Source organism: Micromys minutus (genome assembly GCF_963924665.1).
Source record: "Micromys minutus genome assembly, chromosome: 21".
In the NCBI taxonomy this organism is placed as follows: domain Eukaryota; kingdom Metazoa; phylum Chordata; class Mammalia; order Rodentia; family Muridae; genus Micromys; species Micromys minutus.
Genome location: NC_137956.1, coordinates 18988784 through 19011894, shown reverse-complemented (window position 1 = coordinate 19011894; position 23111 = coordinate 18988784). Strand labels below are relative to the sequence as shown.

General features: G+C 43.4%; 1 protein-coding gene across 1 annotated transcript; it reads right to left on the bottom strand.

Annotated features, from left to right (window-relative positions):
- Nucleotides 1-440: 440 nt before the first annotated feature.
- On the bottom strand, nt 441-1721 carry TPBG (trophoblast glycoprotein; the record flags this gene model as incomplete). The annotated part of the gene is made up of 1 exon (XM_080934565.1): nt 441-1721. The coding sequence occupies one exon, from the start codon at nt 1719-1721 to the stop codon at nt 441-443; it is 1281 nt and encodes a 426-aa protein (XP_080790691.1).
- Nucleotides 1722-23111: the final 21390 nt, after the last annotated feature.

Here is a 23111-nt window from a genome sequence, read left to right as displayed (position 1 = left end):
AAGAGCTTGCTACGGTCTGCAGGCATTGGGGGATGCAGTATTTCCTCCACAATTTAGGTAGGCGAGGATGAAACTCATGTTTATGAATAAAGTACTTTTCTCAAAAAAAAAAAAAAAGAGGCAGCTTCTGTAGAATGTTATCTGTGCTACATCTTGAACTGAAGAGTTCACATCCGTGCTGTAACTTGAGAGAAAAAACAGAACAAAACAAAACAAAAATCCCTCCGCAGGCATCGAGGAGTACCAAAAGGAAAAGGGTACACTAACATTATATGCTCGGTTGTTCATGTCCTTACAGTATAACAGAACTCGGCAAGAGTTTCACAGAACGAGGAGCAAAGTCAATGATGTCTAGGGTGGAGGGTACGGGTGGAGCAAGCCTAGGGAAAGGGAAGGAAAAAAAAACCGGAAGTCTACACCTCATGCAGAGTCCTTGGCCATCAGACATCCGAGTTAGAACTGAGGTTTGTTAATCTGGGGTCCGCATTGATTTCGTATCTGTAGTGATACCCTTCCATGTGATCCCTGCAGGCATCTCTGATGTTATGCATCCACTTTTTTATGCCTTTGCGGTTCAAATACAAAACGAGGAGGAAAATAGCGCCTATCAGAGCTAAAACAATACCTAGGAAGACGTAGGAAGTCTGCAGGGACTGGGGAAGGACAGCGTCACAGTCCAGGTCAGAGCTGTTGAGGTCCAAGAGGCCACGATTCCTCATTTTTTCCGGGAATGCGCAGGTGAGCCTGGCTTTATCTGGTACCACCTCTGTCTCTTTAAGCCAAGCCACCATGTCTGCCATATAGCAGTCGCAAACCCAGGGATTGTTGTCCAGGAACACCCTGACATGAGCCAGGCCTTGCCACTCAGCCAAGGTGGAGTTGTGAAGGACCTTGAGGGCATTGTCCTCCAAGTGGAGGCTTTTGAGGTGTGTCAGGTTGCGGAAGGATGCATAGGTCAGGCTCACGAGGGAGTTGTTCCTGAGGTCCAGGTACTCGAGACTCGGCAGTTGGGCCAGTAAGTCCCGAGGCAGGTAAAGAAAGTGATTGCTGGCCAGCTCCAGGTGAGTCAGTCCTCGGAGTGCCAGGCCTGAGCTCAGGGCAGATGCCACCATGCCTTCGAAGGCCACCATGCCCTCGAAGCTCCCGTTCTGCCGCTGATCCTCAGGGGGCACGATGTGATTCAGGATCAGCTCCACCAGGGGGCTGGGGGCCGAGACGCTGGTGTTGCTGCCGGCAAAGGCGAAGGCGCTGAGGTTGGTGAGAGGGTTGTGGCTGAGGTCTAGCTGGCGCAGGCCGGGCAGATGCTCGAAGGCACCCGCACACACCTCCTTCAGGTGGTTGCCGCTGAGGTTGAGCGTCGCCAGGTCGGCGAGCGGCGGCTGGCGAGCGAAGGCGGCAGCCGGGAGCACGGTCATCTGGTTGCCGGTGAGGAACAGGGTGCGCACGTAAGGCGGCAGGTCCGCCGGCACCTCCAGCAGGTTGCGATTCACGCACTTAACCGTGCGCGCCGCCTCGGAGCACTCGCACGCCGCGGGGCATCGCTCGGCCGGCGGAGGCTGCGCAGACCCCGAGGCCAGGAAGGCTGCCGGGGAGGTGGAAGAAGAGGGGACCGAAGAGCTGGGCGCCGACGCGGAGACCCAACCCAGCAGCACTAGCGCCAGCCTTGCCAACCGCAGCCGTCCGTCCCCGGCGGAGGGGCCCCGGGAGCCCGCTCCAGGCATCGCGGCTCGCGGTTCCCCGGAGCTGGGACGGCGCCCGCTCCGAAGACTCGACCGCCTGGGCCCGGCGGGCGCGAGCCGGCCGCAAGCGTCGACGGCAAACTTTCCTCACGTGGGGGCCAACGAGGGGACGCCAAAGCTGGAACTTGGCTAACCCCCGGCCGCCGGGCGTCCCCCTCCCGGAGCGGCACCCCGCCCTTCCCTCCAGTGAGTACGCACGGCGGGTCGGGACACGGGCCTTGGCGCTCCTCCTCCCGCCGCCGCTGGGGTGGGTGGCACCTCCTCGACTCCTTTGTTGGCGCCTCTCTCGGGGCAGGATCGGATGGGCGACCTGGGACAAGCGGGAGAGAAGCGTGAGGAGCTGTGGCGGCCGCGGCTCCCCGAGTACGAGCCAAGTTGCCCCCACACTAGACACCCGGCCCAGGTTTCTGTGTGTGTCCCCCCCCACCCCCACGAGGGACGCTGTCCCCACTCCCAAGAGCTAAGCCTGCCTCTTCCAGGCCCACACCATCAGTACCCGCGCCACCTCCCGCCAGGCTCCTGCCCCGATTGCCCTCCTCCCGCCTCGAACTTCACGCAGACCGCGCGGTGTCCAGCGAGCAAACTTCTCCCTTTTCCGGATCCCAGCTCCCACCGCCCCCGCCGACCACCTGCCTTCCGGGGTCCCCGCCCCCGCCGCTCCTCCCCTCCCAGGTTGGGATGAGAGCGAAGTTTCGGGTTACCGGACTCTTTTGAGCTCTCCTTTTGTACCTCCTTGGATTGGTGGGGAAACGAGAGCAGAACCCTAAGCTGTCGCCCACTCTCGACTCCCCAGTTTGTGGCCCTCCAGTTCCCCGATCCCGAGAGGGTCCAGGCGTATACAGAAAAGCGGAGGGAACCCGCCAACAAAGCGGCTGTGGGACCGTGGGCGGGTTGGCAGCCAGGACCCCCCCCCCCTTTCCTCACATTCTAGTATAGGAAGGAGCCCTGGTCCCCCGCCTCCAGGCTCCAAGCCTGGCCGCTCGGTCCCATTGCTCACCTCCGCGCCCCGCGCCTCCAAACACAACTCCGAGGGCTACCCGAGTCCACGCGCCTTCCCGGCTCCTGCTGCGGGCGCCGACTCTCCTCTCACCCCAGCCCCTGGCCCAGCCTCCACGGCTGGGAAAAACCAAGCCGGGGGGCGGGGGATGGCTGAGGCTGCGGGAGAGATCGCCGCCGCGCTGCCCACCTCTGCTGCCCCAGGTGGGGGCTTTAAGGAGGAAGACGAGGGGTACCTAGGCTGGGCGACTCCCCCAGGCGGAGATAAGTGAGCAACGCGCCCCGGGAAGGTGAGGGATTCCCCTTCTGTTCCCCCCTCCCCGGCATCCTTTTGGTGGTTCCGTATTTTGCATAGCGTATTTACCTCGGACAGAAACAAAACCGCTGGTGGATCTCTTGGAATTCACGCTGCTTCTGGCGTCGCTGGCAGTGAGGAGATGGATTTGAGCATGAGCCACATCAGTGCAAAGCAGCAGTAGAAGGAAGGAGCTGCACAGGTTACATCCGCCGTGGCAAACGCCTGGGTTGTGAAGTCGATTCAGAAAGTCTCCTCTCGCGTGGTTCAGTTTGGCTGGCAACTTCAGATTGGGAGGTAGTTAATGCGTTCCTACCTGTGCCACCCCCGCACGTCTTGGGTAGTTATCAAATTTGTAAAAACAGTCAACTTTAAAGTGGGGGAGGGTTACTGGAAAGGGCACTCATTCTTGATTCATTTGGGTGGTTCCTCCCCCCCCCCCCCCCCACCGTTCAAAATTAAAATCAGAGGGAAGGAAGAAAACTGCAGCTAAAACACCCCAGAAACAAAAGCAAATTGCAACGACGTGAGTCACCCGGAAAGCTCCCTCCACCAGATGCAGTGCGTTGTGTCAGCACAAGTCACTTACGCAGGGAGCGCTCGCGGCGGGAGGTGGGCGGGCTGACCTGGGAAAGAAGTTTGTCCCAAAGTCTGTTTCCCAGGGGGCGCTGACAGGCGCCGGATGATGGATTAGGGAAAGGACTGAAATTGCTTATAGGACCAATGTCATTAAGTCTGGGAGAGTTGTAGTTCCGAACGCCCAGCCGTTACTCTCTCAAAAAACTCTCTTTTTCAGTCAAATAATTTTCCCCAAATTAAAAGGTGTTGGTTATTACAAGCTATTTCATTTTAGAGAGAAAACGATAAGGAGAAACAAGGCTGGGAAAAGAAGGTCCAGTATAATAAAAGTACCAAATTAACGATGCTGAGGATTGTTCCTGCAACATGCATCATGACTGCGGCGGCCCAATTCTGAATCTATGGCTGATTCTTTGTGTGGCAAGCTAGCCCACACAAACACCAGCCAAAATGTCCTAGGGAAAAAAGCTGCAGAGCCTGGAAACAGCAGAGACTTGTGCAAAAAAGACAGTTTCATTAATTTGCATCTTCAGCACATTTATCTAAATCCCTTTCTCTTATTTTTAAAAGTGTTTTACTGTATAAATGTGAAAAGCATTGGGGGAAAAATCCGACTCAGAAGCTGAAGTCATGTGTATGGCAATCATGACGATGGTTATATAAACCCATACACGCGCTAAAACTCAATAGACGATACGGGAGAAGGGCAATTTTACTGCCTACTTTTGTAGTAAAGTAAATGACGCAGGAAGAATTTTTCTGAGCTGCTGGCATGGTCTTAAGTGGTTCTGTCAAAAGAGCAAATGCACCTCTTTCACATTCAGAAAGAACAAGTATTCCCACCTAATCCTCAACAAACCTCAGAGGTAAAATACATTGTGGCCTTGATACTTTCTGTCCAAACAAACAAACAAAAAAAAAAAAAAATGCTTTGAGCTAACATGGCCCAGGGGTCAAATGTTTTCTACTTGCCTGGTCATGCCATTTGATAACAAGTACCCAGTTTACTCTACACATCACAACCAAGATAAATCTCACCAGGTTTACCCATGAGAAAGCTGGCCTGCCAGAATAGAACACCGTCAAGTGGAAAGTGGAGATGGAGCCGGGATAAACTGGCCTGCTTTCCATGTCTTCCCATTCCACCTCTAGGCCAGATGGAGAGATGTGTGCAAAGTCAGATTTAGGATACATTCAGCCTGCAGCCATAAGTGAGGATGAGGACATCCAACACACACACACACACACACACACACACACACACACACACACATACACGTGCACACACGCACAGTTAACAGACTTACTTAAAACATGAGGTTTTTATTTTGTAACCCAATTGCATTTTCCTGTGAACTTTATGGTGACAGTGTCATCATCAGGGCAAGCCTAAGGTAGCCAGATAAGTAGCACACCTGAGTGTCTTTCAACCTTCCTCTGCAACTACTTAGAACCAGAAATAGAGCCATCTATAACTCCAACGTGTTATATGCTGGGTGGGGGGCTGTATATTTCTGACACTTAATAGGTAAAATGGAACCAAAGTAAAATTCAAAGGATCTTCAGGAGAATTGAGATGCATATGTCAAGACCAGTGTTGTCATTCTCTCTTTAATTATTCTCTTTCCAATTATCTGTTAGGATTTATTTCAATAGCCATTTTAATGGTAGCAGCATGGGGTGAGAAAAGGTCTTACAACACACAGTGTTAGCTTTAATTTCAAACACTCAACACTGTGGTGTTACCCACAGTTCACTTGGCTCTTCCCACTTCCATTAACCTCTCAGAAATGTACAGTGTCTTATTTTTCTAGTTGATTCTAGATCCTGCTAACTGGATATTAATCATTGCATCTCCACCCTTAGTCAGTTTGACACCCAAACACATTACCTGTAAACTACAACCTTCTTCCACTTAGCTGCATAGGCTCATGGGTATCCCATAACTCAAAAGCAGATTTGGTCCAACTTCAAAAGGCTATATTGTCTTTTAACAAATCCGACTCTGTTTAAAATTCTCAAGCCTGAGATCTCATTTGAGATTCATGCTTTTGGCTCACTCCCTCTCTCTAGATCTACATAAAAGAACTAAGCAGCAGACACACAGCTGGAGTATGCTGCCTTGGAATTCTCTCTGCCAGACAAATTGGTTCAAGACTGTTTAATTCACCATTTGCACAAGGTCTTAGGGAACATGCAGAACTTGACCAGATTATTTGCCAGAATGTAACAAGAAATGCCTCTAGCCTGGTCTCTTTCTGTAGCCTCTGTGGGCCAAACCTTTAAGCATGCTTGTCTTCCAAGACCCTGTCAGAACAGCCCATTAAGCTATGTATTTGAGGACTTGTCTGGTCCAAAGTTTCAAACTCTTGAAGATTCCTTTTGCAAACCAGTCCCAAAGGCCAGAGGACCAAGAGAGACAGTTTATCAGTGACCTCTGACCCAGTTCTTAGTTGCTGTTCCTGTTGCTGTGATAACAAACACAGTTTGAAGGAGAGACAGCTTAGTTTGGCTAACAGTCCAAGGGAGCAGCCAGGTGTGTGGGGAGAGCTCAAGAGTCTTGGCGGAAGAAGGTTAAGGCAGGTGAACAAATTGTATTCACAATCAGGGAGCCCAGAGCCATAAATGCTCACAGTTAACTGGCTTTCTCCTTTTTATTCCTCCAGACCCCAGCACATGGAATTGTGCCATCTATAGTTAAGGTGCATCTGCCCACCTAACTTAACCAAATCCAAACCCTTCATGGGTGTGCTCAAAGGCTTGTCTTCTAGGTGATTCCAGACCCCTGTTAAGGTGGCAATATTTAGCTATCACACACTGCAAGTACTTTCCTGAGCTACCTCTCCAGCCCCTTACTTTACATATATTTTAATTCCATTTCTTCTGCAATAGAATTACACGTATATAATATATATTATTTACAATCTTCATTTAAGAGTATTTTTATGTTCATAGGTATATGCTTTTTGTGGATGTGCATATATGCATATTTTTGTAGGGGGTGCATGTATGTGCAGACAGATATTCACATGGGCATGAGTGTACATATGGAATGTGAAGTGTGGTTCATCACAAAGTCTCTCCCTGGCTTGGAAGTGACCAAGTAGGATGGTCTGGCAGGCCAACAAATTCTAGTAATATAGATGTCTGTACATACTGACAGTTCAATGATTAATGAATAATGTGAGAATTGAAAAATTCTCATACGAAAATTTACCTGTGTGCTTGAAAGGTAATCACTTTACCAGCTGGGCCATTTGCGCATTTTGCTTTCTTCCTTAAGATTGTACAATATTGTATATTGTGGATGACTACGCTATATCTGGTTTTGACTTTTAGAGACAAAGTCTTACTATGAAGCCCTGGCTAACCAGAAACCCTGTGTAAACCTAGCTGACTTTATTATCCTCCTGCCTCTGCCTCCCAAGTGCTTGATTGCAGGTATGGCGTGGCTTACAATGCAGACTTCTAACAGCAGGATTGCAACACGGATAACTACTTTTAAAGAAGTTTCCCACAAGTGAGAAAAACTTACCAGGATCAGTTCTATTTTGATTGTCTTAGGCATTTAATTATACTAAATTACCATACTTACTCTTGACAGCTTGAAAATTTTTTGTGCACAGTGCTATTTACATGCTCTGAAGCAGGACAGAGGCTTTCAGAGTACATGTTCAAAGGGGGATGGAAGAGAAGGTCTTGATGGCCTTGCAAAACCAATTTAATATATTTCCCAAGGTTGTGTTATAGCCTCCAGTAAAATAGCCCTATGCTAACATTTATGTAGAACATTATTACTACAGGAATCATTTTTCTTCTAATGACCCAAAGGAAAGTCACTAAAAAAGATATTACTGAAATATTGATGTAAATCTTGAAGCTACAGGGAAATTAAGAAAAGAAGGAAGGAAGGGAACAAGGAAGGAAGGAGTGATATTGACAGCCTTAAGTGGTAACCAGAAGAGAGAAGCCAGGAGATTCAATGTGGACAAACGCCAAGGTTCTTTAAAACTAGTCACCTAAAAACTGACACTTAAAACAGTAAAGACTGTTTGCACACAAGAAGTAAAGAGAAAAGTGAAGAGAGGGTGGAAGAATAATCTCCATGATTGTTGTGGAGGCTGGAGGGTATCTCAGTAATTAATGAAGGCTGGAGGGATGTCTCTGGGATTAACAGCACTGGCTGCTCTTGCAGAGGATTCATGTTCAATCCTTAGCACTCACATGCCAGCCCACAACCAGCTGTAACTCTCTAGTCCTAGGGAATCCACTCCCTCTTCTGGCCCCCAAGGGTACTGCACACATAGTGCACAGACATACTTGTAGGCAAAACATATTTACAGGAATCTTAAATAAAAAGTAAATAAATAAAATTATTCACAGTTAAAAGAACAATCTTCTGAGCCGATTTCAAGTTATTTTATAAAGGATGAAATGTCTCCTTTTTTGAGACAACCTGATTTAAATACAGTATAAGCTAGAGCCAACACAATCACTCAACATTAGCTCAACACATTCTTTAAGACCTCACCTTTTGCCTGCCATTCGTGTGGTCCTTGGGATAAACCGCTACCCTCAGTTAACTCAGTCGGGTGGGGAAGCAGACTGATGGTCAGAAGAGCTGGTACAAAGCTTGCACAGAGTGGATCTGATGTGGGGATTCACTAGGTCATGACGCCTGAGTTGCACTTTGAAGTATTAGTTGGAACTTGCTCAAAAGAGTTGAAACGTTTAGCTCTGGATGCTGGGTGTGAAAGATTACAGCAAACATAGGAGGTAGATGTTCAGATCCAATTTTAAGTAAGTCTGATCAAGTCAGATGTGGGAACATGCCTGTAATTTCAGCACTCGGTACGTAGAAACAGAGATACAAAGATTTCAAGGCTATCCTGAGCTACATAGCAAGTTTGAGGCCAGCCTCAGCTACATCGGCCCCTGCCTCAAACTCTGCTCCTTTCCAGCAGGAAATTAAATATGGCTGACCTCTGAATGGTTGATTTATCCTATAGAGCTAGGGAACTACATAACATTTCCACAGGCAATGACATGGTCACATGAACAGTGAATTTTCAACGAATAAGTCTGAGAGTAGAAAGAGGAATTTAGAGACCCAAGTGAGAGAAGAGATTAACAAAAAACAAACAAACAAACAAAACAAAACAACAAAGCTGAGGTCAAAGACTGGGATGGAGTTCCAGGGAGTAGATGATACTTTGGCTTTCAACAGAGTGGCACTGCCCCACTGGGCATTTCAGATATTTCCAGAGCATTTTCTGGTTGTCAACAGTAATTGGGAGCTTCTGGCATATAGTGGGAAGAGGCCAAAGATGTTAAAAATCCCATAATTAGATAGCAACTTCCTACAATGAACAGTCTTGAATGACTTTCAAATATTGAAATTTTTCATTTCATTCTTGTAGATTAACCTCTGAAGCTTAGCCTACAATCAGATCTATTTCACACTCAAGACAGCAAACACCTGTGGCATCATTTTAGCACGCACCAAATTGTTTAGGAAGGAAGCTTTGTTGTTCTCCAAGAAAAGAACAGATGCTGTTTCATCTAGAGCTTGACCAAAACTACCGTGGTGAGCCAGGGCACTCTCTCAGTTTGAGGTGCCAGCACAGCTCAGCTGTATCCGTCCCTCTTGTCTAGAGTTGGAGGTGCTGTAAGCATCGTAGTCCTTAGTGTGATGTGTAGGCTGTGTTAGGAAATTGGTATCTATTGGACTGAGGTCAAGGACTCCTCCGGAACAGTTAGGGGAAGGATTGAAGGAACTAAAGGGGATGACAACCTCATAGGAAGCCCAAGAGTGTGAACTAACCTGGACTCCTGGGAGCTCCCAGAGACTAAGTCGCCAACCAAAGAGCACACACAGGCTGGTCCGAGGCTTGTTACATAAATGAAGCAGGGGACTTCTATGTCTGGTCTCAGGGAAAGAGAATGCACCTAATCACTAGAGACTTGATGTCCGGGGGCGGGGAGATGGGGGACACCCTCTCAGAGGTGAAGGTGAGACTGGGGGCAACATTTGGGATGTTAAATAAATAAAATAATTAATAAAATAAGTTGGTTTCTGCATTCACCCACATTGTAAGACAGTGTCCCTTAAATCATAGCTTATTTATAAGTGGGTAGAGGTTTATTACTACTTCCTTAAGACCTCTGATAAGCTTATGCCCAAATATTTTCATGTTGTAGTTTACTTAAGCTTACCCTTTCTTTTTCTCTCATTTAATATTTGATTGAAAATTATATCCATATATATATAAATTATATATATTGACATAAATGTTAACAATTTAGTGAGAAGGTACATTTTTGTTTCCTACATGTGGTTTTGTACAGTATTTGTTGTTAAAGAAAGAAAGAAAGGAAGGAAGGAAGGAAGGAAGGAAGAAAGGAAGAAAGAAAGACGGGTTTCAGAAAATTTGAAGACAACATGTATGGATATCTAAGAATTAGACCTCAACCCTGAATAATGTATTCCCTGAGGATGTGAGAATGTAGACAGGCTTAATTTTAAAACGGGATATTATAGGGATATCTATATTTTAAATGATGTCCAATACGAAGTCTAACAATTCTAGACTGAAGATCCAGGCCTGAGTGTGAGGAAGCTGAAAAGCACCCACAGAGGATGGAGGAAAGTTACCCATGTAAGGAAGAATCTACCTTGCGTGCTTGAGATTACAGTCTTGTAAAAGCAAGTCATGGCAAATGTTTAAATCAGTAATGCTGCCTCATGTCCACTTGTTTAAGATAATTGTAGTGTTTTTATTTACTGGGTGAACGCCCGCCACTGCAGAGAGTGCGGGTCAGAGGAACCTGGCAGGAGTTACTCATTACCCTCTACTGTATGGACTCCAGGGGTAGAACTCAAGTCGTGAGACTTGGCATCAATCCCCCTTTACCTGCTGATCCATCTTGCTGGCCCTTATGTTCTATCCAGTTTTCCACACAAGTTGATTCCACTTTGAAGGCAGTGCTGAGGAGCATCCATTTCTTTTGTTCTTGACCAAATTGAGGTTAAAAAAAAAATCTAACCCAGTGTTCAGGAGTATTACAGTAGTAATGACCATACAAATTCAATTCCTTTCAACTCTATCCAATACAGTCAACAAATACTTATTAATGTGCTTTTTTTTGTAGCACCCTACTATGCCTTCCAAAAGAACTACCTCAAAGCCAACAGTTTTCTCATTCTGACACACCAGCAGGGGTCTAGTATGTGTCCGTCAGAGGATTCAGTGCATAGACTCGGGCCAAAGTTTGAGTGCATGAACCCTGCTTGTCTATTGTATTCTGAAGCTCTGACTTCACAAGCTGAAATACAATGATGAAGATGATGGTCCTAGGGTTGTTAGAAGTGCTCAGATCTGATACATTGAGAATGTCATCTGATTTGGGTCTTCCATATAACAGCCAAAGGACCAAAGCATGCTATGTATTTTGGAATAGATTTTTACCGTGTGTTCATGGCCGTGAAAGAAAAGGCTTAGGGCTGTTCACTAGGGAGAGTGAGGTCAATCAAGGTCAAGCCATGTGGCTGAACAGTGTGAGTTAGGTAGAGGAAAGTCAAGGGCAATGTACAAGGCTTTGGCAAAGAGATATTCGTGCAGTGATGTTTCCCAAGAAGCATGTATTGAAATGGTTTGAGAGCAATGAAGCACAGACACTGAGCAAGCCATGCTCATTACAGGGTAGGGCTTCTAGTGTAGACAGTGACCAAAGAGCTGTTAATGCAGTCTAAGTGTGAGCACCTCATGTCCATAGAACTCTGTCCGGTTCTGCAGACACGGAGAGGCTTCTCACTGTGCCTGCAACCACCTACACTAGCTGCACGGTCATGCTAAAATTCATCCGTGATCCAAGCTTTGTGGTAAGGAATTCTAAACGTTCTTAGGAGAGTTCTTCTGGGCTATATCTCAGAAGTAAGTGCCTAGCATATTAAAGACCCTGATTTGATCCAAACACACAAAAAACACCAAAACATATGCATATTCTTCTAATTTTTCTTTTTAAATCTGAGGTTTATGCCTATTTTTAGAAGACTAGGTGCGCTCTCTCTCTCTCTCTCTCTCTCTCTCTCTCTCTCTCTCTCTCTCTCTCTCTCTCTCTCTCTCTCTCTCTCTCTCTTCTTGCTGAATAGTATTCCACAACATGAATATAGGGACTTCTCTTTGGCCTCTCGATGGATCCATCCAGACTGGAGCTGTCACATACTGGGTAGAGGTAAACATTTACATTCGAATCTCTGTGTGCGCAAATGTTTCTCTGTATCCTTGACAAATACCAAAAGATTGAAAGTAGTCTTGGGCAGATTGACTTTTAACTTGTTCGAAGTTGCCAGACGGGCTAATGTGTTCTTACCCATTTTGTATTGACCACAAATGGAAAATAGGAGATAGTGCTGCTCAGGTCCCTCTCCACCTTGGATAGGGTTGGCCTTTTCGAATCTGGTGTATGACATGAGTGTTACACACATGAACTACAGTATCTATGGTTACCTGCATACAACCAAGATAATTAAAGGTCTGGTAGGAATGGGGAGGGGTTCCCAAAGCCCCGCCTCCAGCTGAGGAGCTGCTGGTAGTTGGTAGCTGTTGAAGGAGAGTCACCTTCCTCAGTGGAAACAGCCACTGGTAAGTTGCCCCAGGGTAACCCCTCACCCATGCACATATGGACAACACTAATTGGATGTACTTGGGTTTTGTTTAAGACATAAAATCAGGAGGGAAATATGTTGTGGGTTAGGGTCTGGGAAAGCAGGATGTGGACAATTGGATATGACCAAGGTGCAAGCATGCCTGCATGATATTTTTCTCTGTTTTTAAGATGTATTTATTTTATGTCTGTGAGTACACTGCTGCTCTCTTCAGACACAGCACAAGAGGGCATCAGAGCCCATTAGAGATGGTTGCGGGCCATCATGTGGTTGCTGGGATATGGATTCAGGACCTTCATTTCTCCAACCCCTGATGTTTTCTAAGAATAAACATTTTAAAAATAAAGATAGGCGGTTTTGAGAGCTCACACAAGCTTTATTATTCATTACAGTGCTAAGCCATTTTATTTAATTACACAGATGATAGATTTTTGTTTTGTTTCTGATCTTTTTTTTTTAATCCCTAAGAAAAAAGAAAGAAAGAAAAAATACTGGAACAAAATGGCAAAGGAAGAGCCAATGGGTTAAATAAGAATCATAAATGGCTTTTGATATTAAAAGATTGTGAGTCTTACTTGTAACAAGGATTGTAGAAATCAGAGTCATGCAAAGATAACATATTCATAGGGAAAGTAGCAAAAACTTTTTAAAGTGATAAGAGTTCCAGCATTGGTAGTGGGGAACATAAATTGTCACAGTCAATCATCTCTAAGCAGGGTTTTGGCAGTCACTATCAAAATTAGAAGTGCTCATATATTCTTTAATCAAGAGTTTCGCGAGCGAGGATTTATACTTTGGATATGTGACGCGCGTGGGAGATGACATATGTGCTCAGTCACTGTTGCAGTACTTGTGATTGTAGAAGGGTGGCTATATCCTGAGAGTGGGGGCCATGAGCACAGCAGGAGGCATGCTTGCTCCGGATGGCATCGGCAGCCACGCCTGTTCAGACCTTCCTTAGCTAATGTCAACAGTCAGTGTCCTCTTAGCAACACTCAGCTATGGTCCCCTGTGCCCTCCGTGTGTGATTTGCATAGATGTATAGATTCAGGCAGCTTCCTTAAAGGATTTGCTAGGATGGGGTTAGCTCAGTCTTGTGGTTCTCGGTTGCTAGGGGAATAACACATTCAACTATTCCACTGGTCTCAGAAGAAAATAGGAAAAGAGAAAGAAATCTGTCTTCAAGTAAGTGGGTCCAGCTCAGCTCAGCCTGCAGTAGAGCTCAACAGTCATTCTGCAGAAGCACCAGCATGTTTGTGTCCAGGTTAAGAATTTGCTGATCTAAGTCAACTCAGATCATCCAGTTCTCAGCCAGACCATAGACACATGGCTCTGTCCTACACCACTGAGTTCCAAGGCAGTTTGATGCACAGAAGTGATTGTTAACCCCACTCTTCAATGGATGCCACCTACCCTAAAACGTTACTTGAGTAATGGAGAAACATCTCTGAGAATTATTGTTAAACTAAACATGTACAATGTTCTATTATTGTTGAAAAACGGTCAGTACATACTTATAAAAGAAATGCGCGCGCGCGCACACACACACACACACACACACACACACACACACTCCTAGACCCAAATGATACTTCTGCCTCAGCCTTCTGAGTAGCTGTGACTAGGTATGCCCCCATCCCTTATGACATATTAAGATTTTCAACTGTTTCTGTGCATCAGATATTTTTTAATTAGTTATATTTCAAAATGGAGGCTATGGATAGTATTTAATGAAATCTAATAGAATGGGGAAAGAGCACACAATCACTTGTGTATTTCTCCTCTAGTGAAGAGCTACCAAATGTTCCAGAAGATTCAAGGGGTGTCTTCACTTTTCTTTGAAAATCATGAGTTTTCAGGCTTTATCTCTATATAGAACTTTTAATTTATTACTGTTATGATAGCTAGAAAAGAAATGTAAATAGTTCTTAAAATTAACCATAACAACCTTAACTGCCCTATGTAAATGATGGGCAAGTGAATGGGTGAGGTATTTCAAGAAAGAAGAGTCATAAATAAGTACACTAGAAGCCAGAAAGGAGTAAGAAGGCCTGTCACAGAGTTTGGAACATGCGGTGGCCAGCCTTCCTCAGCACATCCTCTGTCTCTTACGTTCTTTCTGTTTCCCGTTCTGAGGTGATTGTTCCGTCTTGAGAGTTGAGGCAGGCATTGATACAATTATCCCATTTAGAACTGAGCGTCTTTCCCCAGAACTGTAAAGAGTTAGGTGCCTGAATGAACGACATGCTGCCACCACAAGAAGCTCCTCTAACAAAAGATGAAGGCAGTACAACATTATGGAAATAGACATTAATATTTAAAAGGCAGTTTGTCCTTTTAGGAAACAATATCAATATGACTGTGATGTCCCTAGCCATGGTTTTGACCATGTTTGTAGCTGCAGGCATGAATTCCCCACTGTGGAGCAGGTCGAGCTTCCAATTGAGAGAGCAGTTGGTTACTCCCATAAACAGTCTTGCCACTATCACACCAGTGGGTGTGTCTTACCTGGTACTTTGGTATGGTAACATGCCAGGTCCGGTGTGGAATTAAAAGCCACTGATGTCTTTTCTCCCAAAGTGGCCTGCGTAAGCACCATGAACTCAACCCAGCAGGAAAAGCACACTTAGAAGTTTCTAGCAAGGACAATTTGTACACTGTGGAGCTGCCCGCTGCTTCAGCACCTATCTTAGCATTCCTTGTGGCATGATGTTGGGGAGTATTGGGGGAGATTTAGAAGTGCCCAACCATTGAGCTAATTAGACATACTAAAAATATCACTGAGTGTGTGTGTGTGTGTGTGTGTGTGTGTGTGTGTGTGTGTTTCATTAGTGAATCCAGAGAGCTCTGGCAGGTGGCTAAAAGTCTGACCACCCAATGGGAACCTTAAGTGAAATGACAATTCACCAGTAAAGCATAAACTACTAGGGAATGAGATCAGAAAGTGCACATCCCACTCTTATTAATCTTGCAACCCTCCTGCTTCGCACTAGTACCACAAAACTCTTGTGCTGTAGTCTGGTTCCATTTTCTCCTTTTATCTGTTTGGGGGCAGGGGAGCAAAAGCCAAGACTCTGCACATGCTAGCTGAGAGTTCTACCACTGTTGCTGTAAGCACTGAATAGAGAAGGCTTATCCCTTTATCGGCTCCTGAGGTCTCACTCCGTAGGCGCCGCTCTAGTCCGCTCGAGTCCGATCGAGCGCATGGACTCTGCCACTCGGTCCACAAGCAGCCATCCCAGGCAGTTCACTCCGCCAGCCCTGTTGCTTCTATCCTGGGTGGATATGATCACTCTGGGATGTTCCTTTTCTCCACCACCCGGCACAAGCATGATTCTAAATCCTGATCGCTTTTCATGGTAGGTTCATATATTAAATTCTCAATCTACAGACCCTCTACGCAATAAGATTACATCCAGTGGACAAAGATACAAACTGCCCTTTTATAAGAGATAAAAAAGACCTTAAAAATATTCATATCTGCCTATCACCAATTACGGCCACAAGGATCTAGGTATGCTTTTTCCATCTCCATCTTGATTTTTCTGCAGTCTCTCCTCCTTTGTTTTCCTACCTTTTCTCCACCTACCTCTCCACTGTTCAATCATGTATCACCTTAACATCAGTCCACACCACTGACCTCTACTCTAAGCCTCTGCTTCAGCCTTGTGAAGAAAAGTCTTACTATATAGCTCAAATGGCCTTGAACACTCTACTTCAAGTCAGCCTTAAACTCACAAGCACCCTCCCCGCATCTCTAAAGAATTTCTGAATACTTTCCCCAATACTCTACTAACAACAATTGGCAGTATTGGTACCCAAGAACAGATAATCAACACTAATAAATTTAGATTTTAAAAAGATCCTGGTTGAAATTCAGTATCCTAAAAGGAAGGTTATCCCATGAGCAACTTACATAATTTTTGTAAGTTCAGATATGAATCAACTTCTTAGAAAGTTGACAATAATTTCTCTACCCAAATGGACCTCAGTGTTATGGATGTTTCTCCAATTCCCAAACATTGGGAGACACTCCCAAGAGTTACAACTTTAGCCACCACACAAAAACAATTGTGGAGGCTCTAGAGGAAGGGAGAATCTACTCAGAGGTAAAGAAGGGCAGTTCTGTATTATTTAAGTAAGGGCAGTTCTGGTGGACATTTAACAGTTATCAGACACAAGTTCAACATCAGTTTAAATCATAAGAATTGGAAGACTCCACAAGTTGAATTGAACACCTGCCCCATGCATATAATTGGGAGTTTCTGAATTCGTGAGCATCCAGGAAGTGCTCCAGTGTCTCATCATGAGTTTTGTTTCATTTCATGTTTGGCGTTGTGCATCTGTTTTACTTTCTCTACACTTTACTGTTGTCATTTACCATATTCTAAAACTGTGCTTTTTTATTCTCCTTTATGCACACATCACGCTTTGTTTCTTTCCTCTTACCTTCCTCTTTGTTTGCTTATGGTGTTTTTTGGTACTACGCTGACTCTACCTTATTTTTTAAGCACTTACATTTTTGTGGTTTGTTCTTACATTTGTCTCATTTTGTGAGGAAACTCTCATTGTTGAGGATGTTCCTCACCTTTTATTCCTTGATTTTTTGTTTATATACTCTCTTGCTCTTTAATCCTCCTTTGTAGATATATTTTTCTGCATTCCTTTTCTTTACTTTAATCCTTTTTCTGTTCCATTTTGCCCCCTTTGCTTACTGACTATCTCCGCATTTACCCTGAGTAATATTTATCTTCATAGTACACTATAGTTTTGCCATTTCTGTTTTTGGACCTTAGTATTTCTATATTGTTGTTTATATATTGTTTGTTGCTATTGCAAATGTTTGTTTTCTCTTCATGGTACTGCATATTGAGCTCTCAAAACTAAGCTACCCAATAAAAAGAAAAAAATAAAACCAATAAAATCATTATACCCAAACCAATAGATGCACAAGTTACAACAGAGTCAGAAAATTCATATAAAAGCAAGATCACTTTACCAGAAGATAATAAATGTTCAGATATTGTCTTTCAGGCTGGTGAACTGTGCGATGATGATGATTTCCAAAGTTAAATAATAAAAGTGACCAATGATCTAAAAGGGTGTAGAAGGTGGAGAAAAGATGAATTAAATCTAAGACCTGGAGAAGAAAGTAAGCAACTCAGAACAAAGTCAGCAAGATAGAAGACACCTTCAGTAAGGAAATTGAGATCATGGGGATACCCAAAAAGATATAAAAATTTTAGTTAGTAAGATGAAAACACAGTAGAAAACATTAACAACATACTCAACTGGGGCCAGGAGAGATGGCTCGATGATTAATATCAATTGTCAATCTTGCAAATGACCTGGGTTTTGTTCTCAGCACCTGTGTAGTGGATTACAGCCATCTATAACTCCACGTGAGGGGATCTGATGGCCTCTTCCGGGCGCCAGGCACCATGAAGTGCACATCTATGCATGCATGGGAAATACTCATACACATAAAACAACATAAATCTTCTTTTAAAATGAGAAATCCAATCAAGCATAGACTATCAGGACCAGAGGACAGCATCAATGAAGTACTACATTCAGACATCAACAAGGAAGGAAGGGAAGATCGTGACTGTAAGATTCAAGAACACTGAGATATCACCATAAGCCCAAACCTAACAATCTGCAAGGTAGAAGCAGAAGCTGAGGTACATGCAAAAGACATGGAGAATTTTAATAATGGATTTATAGCATGAAGTTTCTCACAGATAGAGAAGAAATGGACAGCCAAGTAGGAGAGGCCCTTAGACTCCCAAATGGATATGACCAGGGGAGAGCTTCTCCATGGCACAGCATAGGCAAGATGGTGTAGTTAGTGTGATGTCTCATAAAGTAGATTTTGAGTCAAAATTAGAATAAAAAGCCAACTGCAGATTAATAAGTAGAACAGTTCATCACGATATAACATGGGAAACTAATAAAACAATTGATCAAGATATAGTGTAAATATATGTGGATCAAACAACTAGGGCTTCCAATTTCATTAAACAAATACTAATAAACTTAAAAAGCCGAATAAGCCCAGGTACAAAGATAGTGGATTATTTTAATATCCTGCTCTCATCAGTGGATAGGTTGTCCAAACTAAAAATCATCAAAGAAATACCAGAGTTAAACAACAAAACAGATGTAATGGACCTAATATGATAAAAATAATATCCAACATGTTCAGAATACACATTCCTCTCAGCAGCGTATGAACCATTCTCTCAAAGAGAACACTCCCTAGGCCATCGAATAAGTCTTATCAGATACAAAAGTAATGAAATAATTTCCTGTACTTTATTAGACCGTGGGGGGTGCTCAAAATCAATTGCAAGAAAACTACACAAATACACAAAAACTGAATGACCAGGGGGTGATTGGATAAATCATGGGGGAGATAGAAAATGTCCTAGAATGAAATGAAAATAAAAACTCACCTTACCAGAACCTTTGGGATATAGCAAGGGCCGTTCTGAAAGCCGTGGATTTGCTTACATTACAAATCGGAGCTCTTAAGCAAATAACATAATGATACATCTCAGCTTCTCAGAAAGTCGACAATACCACAAACCCCAAAGTAAATGGGTGGCAAAACCAAACCAAGCAAAGCAAAACAAAACAAAACAAAATTTTAATCTAGTGGAATTTTTAAATACATAAATTCAATTAAACAAAGACTTCCATGAGAAAATGTAAACAATATGTAGGTGACGGCAAGTTCTGCTGCCACCCAGAACGGCGGTGGTCCCTTTCCACTACAGCTATAGTGGTCTCTGCGCCTCCATGGCTGAGCGGGAAGCGCGCCACGCAGTTGATATTCTTGAATAGGAAACTCCTAGGGCTGCATTTTCAATTCATTCTCACCTGTCAACTGAATCGCCATTTCTGGGCTGGGACCTTTGGTGGGTGGGGCCTGAATTCTAAGGCATCCTTCTTACTGTGCCAGCGCCAATGTTCGAGACTTCTCTTAGATGCCCTGGTCTCTTTAATAGCTACAGGTCCTTAGTGTCAGCAACTTTAAACTCATTCCTGCACTTTTCTTCATCCAACTGGATCGTTTTCATGCACTTGTGCTTTGAATTGGGATTCAGTACCTCAATAAGCACTCCAAAAGCTAACTGTGCCACAACCTACATTTTCTCTGCCAAACAACGTCCTTTACTTTTGAATTTACCCATATTCAAACTGTCGGGATGGGAAGAGAAAACTGCCTGAAATTTTGCCAGACTGTAACACAAATGGCCTCTAATCTGATCGATTGCCAGTGAGTGGTATTTTCCTCTGAAGCCCCAAGGAGTCCTTTTGCTCTTATTTCTATCAACGCGTTGGTCTTCAGAATGGTCTTCCACCAGAATGACTCATTAGGGCTTCTGTAGCTTTTGGCTCCAAACTCTTCTTCATTCTTTTTCTACAGACCAGTTCCGGCCACCCCGCAAATCACGTGGTCGGGTTTATCACAGCGACAGCCCCACTTACTCAGTATCGGTTGCCTTAGTTGTTTTTCTCATTGACAAAATACCGAACACAAGCAACAGAAAAAGAAAGGCTTCTTTTTCTCTTGATTTGTCCATATACATAGCCCATAACAACCGGGAAGGTGTGGTGAGAGAAAACCTGCTGCTGACGGAAGCAAACACCGTTGTTCCCTTTGTTCTGTACTTTGTATTCATTCGGGGGCCCCAACCCGTGGAATGGTACTGCTTACTTGTGGGGTGGATTTTCCTCAATTAAACCTCTTGCAGAATGCCCTCCTAGACAAGCCTGGAATTCTCTCCTAGATGTCTCTAAATTACATTGACGTCAAGACTTACCATCACTGTATGTGCGTGCATGTGTGTGCGTGTGCGTATGTGTGTGTGTATTAATATATCTATACCTTGACACACACACACAAATATATACCTAGATTCATATAAAATGTCATAATGAAACCCATTACTTTGTGTACTGACTTTAAGTTTAATTTTTCTGAAAGAGAGCAGATGGTGTAGCTTAGCTGGAAAGAGTGTTGATCAGCATTCATGAAGCTCTGTGTTCAGTCCCTAGCACCATATTTACTAATGCACTGTTGTATACCCGTAACAGCTCAGGTGGAAGCAGAAGGAACCAAAGTTCCAGCTCATTTTCGGCTACATGGTGACTTTGAGATGACCTGAAGAAAGACCCCGTCTTGAAACAACACCAAAAAGAAGAGCAACTTAGCCATTGTCAAGACAGCTCATCAGACAGAATCCCTGAAAGAAAACGGTAAAAAGAGCCTGCCTTTGGCTGCAGAGATGGCTTGCTGGTTAAGAGCACTTACTGCTCTCCCAGAAGACAAGGGTTCAGTTTCCAGTACACACACACAGAGCAACCCACTAGTGCCTGATACACCAGGTCCATCGCACCCACGTGCCCTTCTGCCCTTCTCTGTCAGCTGCATTCACATGTGCATATTCCCACACAGACACAAACACACACACAGAGAACTAAAAATAAACACAAACAAGATCCAGCCTGATCTCAGAACAAATCCAAGAGACTATCTACAAAAGCCACCTCTAAACAGATTAAATTCCATCAGATAAATAAAATAAATGTGATTATAAAAGTATTAAGGTACATTTAATTTGATTTTGTTTTTTTTTTTATTTTGCTAAAATGCAATTTAACGAAACACAATGTTACAATCTACTCTCAGGCAAGAACCAGTGAGAATGTAAGGTACTTACTGAAAGAGTGTAAGAAGGAAGATAGGAACAAGGATATATTGAGCTTAGAAAATGAGAGAGATGCTGACTTAATTCCATACCACTTGTATAAAGGTCCCCAAATCAATAAGTTTGATACAACAAACTGCAAATACGTAATTGTTCATCCGTCTCATTTTGTTTCGTAGACCTAAAACTAAAATATAGTGGTTGTAATGGCATATTATTGTCTTGGTAACATATCTAGATGCCAGATGTGTAAGTATACTATATAAAAAAGGTTTCTATGTCTTATTATAATTAAGTTTATATAAATTTGAAGGAAATTCTAGGAAGGTATGTGTGATATGTCACTGAGCAACCATTAAGAAAATAGATTTTATATAGCAAAAAGGGTGGTGTGCATGTCTACATGTTGGTATATGCAAGGGAGTACAGGTATTTATGATTAATTATGTTAGTAATTATAAATAATAGGGAGGCCAGTGATTATAATTCTTCTGGAGCTAGAGTCACGGATGATTGTGAGCCATCTAGTGTGGGTGCTGGGAACTGAACCCAGGTCCTCTAAAAGAACAGTAAGTGCTCTTAGCAATTCAACCATATCTCCAGCCCCTGGTATATTTTCTGAGATTAACTATATTTTAGCCCACAAAAAAACAAGCCTCAATACATTTAAAGAAACCAAGCTTGCAGAAAATATTTTTCTAATCACAAGGAATAGAAATTGATAACAAAAATAGAATATTTACAAATGTGTGAATTGAACAATAATTAAGTGCAAGTGTGTGAAAATTGAACAATATCACAAAATTGGTGAAGTCAGTTTAGAAATAAAAAAGCACCAAGTGCTTTAAAACAAAGGACAAATGAAAGCACACTATATAAAAATGTATTCTTTTATCTTGCTAGGATAGTAGATGGTGGGAAATATTTATATTTTTAAAAAATAAAAACCTTCTCCAACGATGACATGACAGTACCTTTAAGACATTGCAAAAGAAGAACAGATTAAGCTAAAAGTGAATATGAAGAGGGAATAAATATCTTGGCAGAGAATAGTGAAATCAGAAAGAAAAAAGTGTTGCAGTCAGGATAGCCAAGCAGTCTAGACTCCGTGTTTACAATGAAAAGTGATAACAAAAAAAGTTAACAAAATGGAAAGTTGGTTAAGCATAAATTACTAATATAAGGCACAAAAAAACAACCAACCAACCAAACAAACAAACAAACAAAAAAACATTGCTGTCAGCCATGTAGATACAGGAGGCTGATAATGAGTCCTAGGGATTGCTGTGTCCCAATGGATGGGAAGTCAACTTTCTGAACACACAAGCTGCTGGAGCTGATGCTGAGGTAGAGACTCCGAATAGATTTATAAGGGAGGGTGAGCTGTTAATATTTCAGAAACCTCCTGAGGAAGAAAAGCCAACTGCCGATGATTTCACCAGCGAATTTCTCACTTCCAGCATGATTAGTTCCAGATCCCAAACTTTTTCAAAAGCTAGAAGAGGAAGAGAACATATTGTGACTCACTCACTGATGCAGTGTTTCTCAATAACAGAACCTGACAACGACACCGCCGCAAGAAATAAAAACCAAGCAGGACCACGGATGATTGCAGATGTACATCCTTCCTCTGAACCAAACCTAATCGAACCCAGAGACAAGCAAAAGTGACTGTAATCGATGATTATGCAGGATTCACGTCTAGGAAAACAAAGCTGCTTAATTTTATTTTTAAAAGTCAACTGTTGCAATAGAAATTACCAATGGAAACAAAACCAAACCAACACAGAAACAAAATATGGCCATGCCATCTGATGTGGTAGAGTATGTAAAGATATTTGCCATCCACTCTGATAAAAGAAAACATCCTACCTAGTATAAATGAAAGACGTTCCCATCCTGACTAAAAGTACCAAAAGCAAAGCTATAAGGTATAAAGTCGTGTATTCGGAACATACTGGGCCTGCAGTCTAGAGCTACTAGACTTTATACCCACAGATTGAAAAGCTCATTGTGAGAAAGTTCTGTTGTTATGTTGAAGTGTCAACAGGGTACAGTTGGTGCCAGCTAGGAAGGAGATCTGTGGCAGTGTATGTGGGGGGCTCTGAGTTACT